A 7,727-nucleotide genomic window follows, 5' to 3' on the forward strand; every position below is an offset into this window, starting at 1 on the left:
TATTGGAACGATCTAAAGAGGAAACGGGATATGGTATTACATAATCCATCATGTTCCTCGGACCAGCCATGAAGTGGTGGGGGGGTGGGGGCGGGGGGCGACAGCTGCTATAGACCGTGATCGTCTTGCCTGCCTTGCAGGCAGCAGTGGATGGAGGGTGGGATGACACAAGATTTCCAACATGGCCCTCGTGGTGGTCGACATTCTTCCATGTTCGACCAACCAGAGGAAAAAACAGAAAACCTTTCACATCCCTTCATCACCTCCCCGTCTTTTGCCCACAGCTCATGTGACTTCTTCCCAAACACCCACCAAGAAGAAGAAGAGAAGGATAAATTTAAATCATCTGACCTTATTTGGAAACGGGGATATGGTATTATATAATCATATTTAGAAGGATTCTCAGTGACTTGTGTCACGCATCGTCACATCAAGTTTCCCACGCCGCCCACCCATCGCTTAAATCAGGCCATTGCAACGACATGATTTAACCTTTCGGTTCAAGGAGCTTCGGTGGTGCGATCATGTCGGATCCTATGCGCCACCATTCTATTGCTCTGGCACAAATCCTCGACCTTCTTTCTCCCTCTGAGATGAGATTTATGATTGTTGCACTTGTGATCGTAATTTAATATCGTGAATGATTACATGTCTTCTACGGTGTGTGGAGTGTTATCAAACAATCTTATGTTGTAGTTGTGAATAAGATCGTAACGGTCAGATGCTAAAATTCAATTTATCATGAAGTGTCAATTGATGTATCGATCACATAATAAGAAACCGTCAGTATCAACTACATTATGATGAGATGTCAATAATACTTTTTTATATCATTATGAACATTTTACTCAAAAATCTCACAATAACACTACAACTAACTTTAATACCCTTAACAAAGTTTGTATATTTTTACTAATTAATACATTTTGTGTTTACTGGTTTAATTTTAAATTATAAATTAAAAGGTATATTAGATATATTAAATTGAAATAAAATGTAATCATACATCATAATGAGCCGGAAAAAAAAAAGTTGTTTTTTCTCGAATATTGTATCTTATATATGTATATATAAGTTTGAAAATGGTAATGCCATGATAATATGGACAGTTGATCAGTCATTAGCCCAAAAATATATAAATATTTGAAAGTATCCAAAAACTACTTCACAGCAGTGAATAGTAAGAGATGAAAGAAAGAAAGAAAGAAAGAAAGAAAGAAAGAAAGAAACCACAGGAAAAGCCCACCCCGCCACATGAAGACAGTGACTTGTGGTGAACAAGGAAAGAATAGATGGACAACCTCGATAAAAGGCTAAAAGAGGATCCGCCAAAGTAGCTCGGCAGATCTCCATCGGTTTAACCCACCCATGAGCGCTTGGAACTCACCAAAGCAAAAGATAGAAGCGGCCACACGTGGGTCGGCCTCACGCGTGTCAGACTTTGTCAGGAGGAATTGGATTTGGAATTGGAGACCAGATCCGAACCCGAGATTCCTCGCCGGCTATGTGGCACTGGGTTCCACCCAAATTGAACCGGACCCGGCTCAGATCCGACCCGAACCCGTTAAGCCCCACCTCCTTCCTAGGGATCGCTCCACCTTGACTGCCCTCTCTCTCTCTCTCTCTCTCTCTCTCTCTCTCTATCTATCTATCTATCTTCTTTGTTACTGCTGCTCTTCTTTCTATTCATGTGAATATATGTGAATTGCATGCTTCTTTCTCTCTGATCCCCATGACACACTGCTTTAACTCAAAGTGGCGAAAAGCCACTATAGTGATATATATACTCCACCATATATGACATATATGAAAGTTAACTCAGTCCAAACCTTTCCAGTTACTCAGTATTACTGATCAAAACTATAATAATAATAATAATAATTATTATTATTATTATTATTTACTAATATGATTTTTTTTATTTTTTATTTTGCCTGTATGACAAAGCAGCGAGTGAGTGTAACTAAAATTTCGAGTACTGAAAGTAACTTCATAAAAGAATATAAAGTTGTATATAACTATAACTTATTATTTTGACTTGATTTTTTAAAGAAGTAATCAAATTAAATCATATAAATTATAAAACTAAACTTTTTAAGAAAAAACAAAGAATTAGACGGAATAATGAACAGTCCTACACACATCCACATCCTATGCACTTTTAATATAAAATAATTAAATGAAGCAAGCATGTTGCCTAGACTTCAGCTTGGAGTGAGCACCCTACTGCCTAAAAGCCTACAACAGGTGCCATCAGGACAAATGATTAGAGCTTCACCTACTAAAATGTATGTTGTGATTTTTTTGTTAAGGCCTACTCACCCTTTTGCACCCCTTTAAACTAGCAGTCACATCCACATCCCAAGCTTCCTATTAAATCTGCAATTATATAACCCAACAACACATGCTTTAATTAGCTGCTACAATCAGCCAATTGGGCATGGACAATGCAAGTATTGCTAGATCAATTGTAATACTAGGCATGCAGCACATAAACTAAGACATAATCTTTAATATTAGGAGCAGCAAGTGGAGAAAGTCTGCAGACATTAAGTCAACTCTTAGGATGTCCAGTTTTCAATGTTATGGTGCTTTTTCATATTACAAGTCTACATAGCCCCATAATTAGGGTTTTGTCTGGCATCAAGTTTGTAGATTAGAGAAACTTGTTGTTGATCTAATCATCTAGGAGTTGTTGACTAATTTAAGAGGCATTAGATGGTACCTGCTCTCTCTCTCTCTCTCTCTCTCTCTCTCTTGAGAAGTGATACAATGCCTGTTAAAACATGTAGCAATAGCAACAAATTAATTCACAAATAATATCTCTACCAAATAATAAGCTTTCATCATCCTGTAATTAAACCAAAACCATTTTAATTATTTTTAATACTATTCTAAGGTCTTTCTCTATTTTTCTTGAAAAATGAACCCTATTTCACTCAGCTTATCTAATCATAATATCTGTAGATTTTCTTAGAAACACCTTTATACCCACGATTTGCTTTTCTACTATATATGCCACCAATGTTTAGAAAGAGTCATCCTATATTGTAAGATTAAATCCATTGTGTCATATTCCATAAATCATAAGCAGAACACTCCTATTTAAGATATTTCTTGACATTTGTGAGGATCATCCCAAGTCATAAAAAGAACACTACTTTGCTGACTATCCTGATGTGTCATACAATTAAGGTGACAAGGTTTTCTTTTTCTTATCGTTTTTGGAAGGAGACAGAGAGAAAATAAATGCACGGATTAATCCAAAGAATTGGAAAGGCATGAGAATGGTTTCCCTCTTTGGGAGGGGACAGCTTGATGTCCATAAAGAAAAGCTCTTCCCCGACTCCAAGATTGGAATCCCCGTGCGCCCGTCCGTCTGCGACGGCGGTCCCACAAGCATACCACCAATAGATTACTTACCAAGCACTGTCCCTGACCCCACCATCCGTTGCCCCCTGTCCCTCCGAGTCCTACCCACCCGTTACCCCCGAGTCCAAAGCAACGTGTGGACTCGAGCTCCGCTAATTTTAACGGGCTTTCCCACCGATATGACAAGTGGGGGCCACTTAAGGTGAGGAATATTGGCGTCACGGGTCCAGTCCACTTGTTTTAACGCCACATTATATGGTGCCATATTTAGAACCTCGTCACGCTGCCTTCCGTCGGCCTCATGTGAGTCACACGATCCACCCGCCACTTTAAGTCACGACCCGCGAATGGAGCGCGCCGGTATGGTCGTAAGTTAAGCGGCGGCTAGAACTAGCGCACTACGACAAAATCAGGAAGCGAGAGTAGCAGGAGCAGCACTATTGCCACCAACCAATATCTACCCGTTACGTTTACCTGCCTCGCGACTGGTGAAGCGGCACGACTCTCGCCGTGGGGCCTCCTCATCCTGCGGAGGAGTCAATCGTAACATAAGTCGCCAGAAAACGAACGGGTGGACGTACCTGGAGGGCGTGGGCTCCCCGGATCAGCCGCACATCGAAGAGGATCGAACGGTGGAGACCATCTGAGCCCCACACCTTAAGAGCAGGGAGAGGAAAGAGAAAGAAAAGAGCCACGTCAGCATTCGCACGCGCATCGAGTGACCATAATAAAGGAGAGCCCGTCACCGCCTCCTCCCCACTTCCATTTCTCCCCCGCTCTTCGCTTCTCTTCTTTTGCAGAGGAGACGTAGCAGCAAAGACTCGAAAGAAGAGAGAAGAGTGACTGGAATTACTCTGTTTCGGGTTTATGGAAATGGAGAGATGGGGGAAGGAGCGGCCGCGGCGTGGCCACGAGAATCCGTCCTTCTCCTCCACGCTGCTGGACGCCATCTACCGCTCCATGGATGAGTCGGACGGCTGCGGTGAGCCTAACCCGTCAGTTGCCGCCCTCGCCTCCCCCAGGCTGCCCGCCCCGTCCTACCGCTCTGCCGCGGCGGTGAGCGGGAAGGCGGTAGCCCCACCCGGCCGCCTCCTGCCCATCTCCACCTCCAGCTCCTCCGACAACTCCAGCTACGGCGGCTTCTCCTCCTCCTCCGAGCCCGAGTCTGCATCCAGCCACCGCGCCCGGTTCAGGCCTATCCGGATCGGCGTGATGGCGCCGGATCGGTCCCCCTCCGTCCTCCGTCCTCCTCCTCCCACCCCGCAGCCCGCCGTCCACCACAGCGAGAAGACGAAGTCGGGCTCGATCCGCAGCAATCGCAGCGATCCGGGGCGACCCAAGGCGCCGGCGTCGCCGGGGGCCCGCCTCGGCCGCTTCCTCAACGCCCTCTTCTCTGCCGCAGCGAAGAACCCCAAGAAGTCGAAAACCTCAACCTTAACCGTCGCCGCCGCCGCAGCCGTCCACGTCGGCGACCCGGCCTGCTCCACGGCGTCGTCCCACTCCCGGCCGTGCCTCGTCAAGACGCCGTCGTCGCGACGGGCGCCGGGGGCGGACGACGAGGGCGTGAAGAGGTCGGTGAGGTTCCACCCTGTGAGCGTGATCATGGGCGAGGACCTGCGGCCGTGCGGCCAGAAGAGCGTCTACGCGTGCGATCGTGCCGCGGGGGCCGGGACCGAGATCAGGCGGCGGTCGTTCGCGACCGAGGCGGCGAAGGGGAAGTCGAGGGATGAGGCGAGGAGAAGGGTGGAGGAGCTCCTAAGAAGGTTCGAGGACGAGGAAGACGACATGAGCGATGCGAGCTCGGATCTGTTCGAGCTGGAGAATCTGACGGTTATGGGTGCGGGAGGAGGAGGCGGAGTTGGTTACAGGCACGAGCTTCCCGTTTACGAGACGACGCATCCCGGTACCAATCGCGCCATTTCTCGTGGTATTGTCGTGTAACAAAAAAGAAACCATTTGGAATCAAATGGGGAAAATTAAGCAGATGGGAGCCCCCCAAAAAATCTAATTAAAATGTAATTTTCTCTGTAGTTTTAGCCTTTTTTTCTAAATAAAAAATGGCAAATAGGAAAATGGTTTTTATTTTGATTGGGAAAACTGACATGAAATATCCCATAATAATAATAAAATTGTGGGATTCCTTAGTTGAATTGTTTTCTCACGAATCTCAAGGCAATGACTTTGTGTGTATATATATATATCATGGATATATTAAGGAGTATATATTTATTTTTTGGAGGAGCTTTATCCATTTGATTGATCTTAAATAATTAGAATATCATGATATGTTGTTATTATATGGTAAGGTGTAGATAAAAAGGGATTCCATGGAACACTTGCTTAGAATAGAAACTTGGTCAGTTTGATTGGGCCTCGATCAAAGTAGCCATCATTTTGAGATCATTCACAGCACCCAAAGTTTATTCTTCTTCTTAGGTGTGTGAGCTAATGAGAGTGCCACTTAGATGCGGTGGTGGTGTGGCCTTTCCCTCACCTTCTTTACCTTTCAGCCTTCATGAGTTCCTCAGTCAATAGATGATGATGATGGATGGGTAGAAGAGGATCCCCCTTCCCATAGTTTCCTCCCATGGTCTCCTTCCCTCACCAACGTCAATCATGCTTTGAGATGCGCACAAAGTAGATTGAGCCCATCCTACTCGTTCGTTCATGTCGTATCAAAGTGGAATCCAATCCAAGTCATATCATAATATTAAAATTTTCTTTGTCACATCAAATTTCATGATTATGATAAAAAAATTAACTAGATAATAATCATCAATTAAATTTTAATACTATTCGGTAAACAACTAATACCAAACATGATTTCGAACCCTAATACGACACTTATCTAAAATTTTCGTTAAATATTAAATATTTTTCTTTAGTGAAGTATAAATAGATTTTTTTATCTTATCATGCGATAAATATAATGGAGATTTGTGATCATTTACACTAAAATATCTAGTGATTGTCCTTTAGCCAACATCAAAAAAACATTGAGCATCTCTATCTCTAGGGTTCTTGAGAAAGCCACCTACCTCTCACATGAAAAATGTTCTTTTTAAGGGATTAGTTTACCAAGGTTTCATGCGAACATTCTCTATGACAACCCTATCTATGGTTGGTGAAGTGGTCTCCAGCATTGAATCAATGGTGGAGGAAGATTAGGATCTTATGGGTGGGCACTCTGATGATGTTGCTTTGCAAGCTAATCAGTCATCCATGCAAATATGAAATGCATGAGGCCATTAGCAACTTGCAAAGAGAAATTAGAATTGCTCACTGAGAACAGTCCTTGTCCTCCTATTTGTGGTGATTGCTACTGAGATGACCCATAGTTGCTTCGGATAGGGTTGGCTTTTGATGTTGATAGCTTTAGGTTGAACTCAAGCCTAGCAATTGAATAATCCATGCCATGGCTTAGTGTCCTCACATCAACAAGAGGACATGTAGCTAAAGATTGAAATCGACAAGAGGAATCAATTACATCGAATTTGGTATCTCATCAAGTTTGAACAACTCAGACCTCTTCAACTTTTGACCTAATATTACTTGTTCTCATGCAAATCAAGTATTGTGAACTACATCCTACCTATCTATAGGAACATATGTTTTCTCTTTCTTTGTGTGCTCTCCCTCTCCCAAGTAAGATGACAATAACTAAAGACCACATCAATGCTTAATAAGCATTCCACACCTCCCCCTCTATAGGGAGATAGAACATGTGTTATTGTAGTGTAGTCTTCTAGGGATACTAGAAACAATGCAAGATTAAAGCATGAGAGCTCAACATCTTATTTCATAGATAGGAGTTTTGATGCACATGGTTTTGGAACTTGAACATCACGCCTAAGCTTAAGTCATGTTAGGACATGTTGTGGCACGATGGCTACATGTAAGTATGTTGATAATTGTGAGGAACTAGAGAGAGGAATTGTTGTGCTATATATATATATATATGCTAATATGATGCTAGCTAGTTGAACATGACAAGTAAGTAATCTTATACACAAATCCTAATTAGCTTCATTGAATCCAAGGTTTGAAAGAACAGCCTAATGATTTTGAATCGTTCTCTTTGTGCTGTATATGAAATGTTAATTGTTTTCAATGCTAATTTTAGCCAGTAATGTATTTTTCTTCATGTTATTTAGTGATATAAACTATATTTCTTCAAAGTGATAGGTGTTTATTGGTATTGTTGCAATAGTCCCTTGAAACTTAGGCTTTAGGTTTAAACTTCCAAAAGTATATTTCATCTTTCGATTATATTTATCTATATATCTATATATATATATGATGTAATTGAAAATAAGATTAAATTTATAATGAATAAAAATATTTTACTGGATATT

The 7,727-nt window shown here is 42.5% G+C and overlaps 1 protein-coding gene across 1 annotated transcript; it reads left to right on the forward strand.

The window, feature by feature from the left end:
* Positions 1-4,117: 4,117 nt before the first annotated feature.
* On the forward strand, positions 4,118-5,522 carry LOC103991089 (protein BIG GRAIN 1). The gene has a single exon (XM_009410453.3). It carries the CDS (start codon positions 4,240-4,242, stop codon positions 5,311-5,313), a length of 1,074 nt encoding a protein of 357 aa, XP_009408728.2. The 5' UTR covers positions 4,118-4,239; the 3' UTR covers positions 5,314-5,522.
* The last annotated feature ends 2,205 nt before the right edge of the window (positions 5,523-7,727 follow it).

This window comes from Musa acuminata, chromosome BXJ3-1 (assembly GCF_036884655.1).
Source record: "Musa acuminata AAA Group cultivar baxijiao chromosome BXJ3-1, Cavendish_Baxijiao_AAA, whole genome shotgun sequence".
NCBI lineage: Eukaryota > Viridiplantae > Streptophyta > Magnoliopsida > Zingiberales > Musaceae > Musa > Musa acuminata.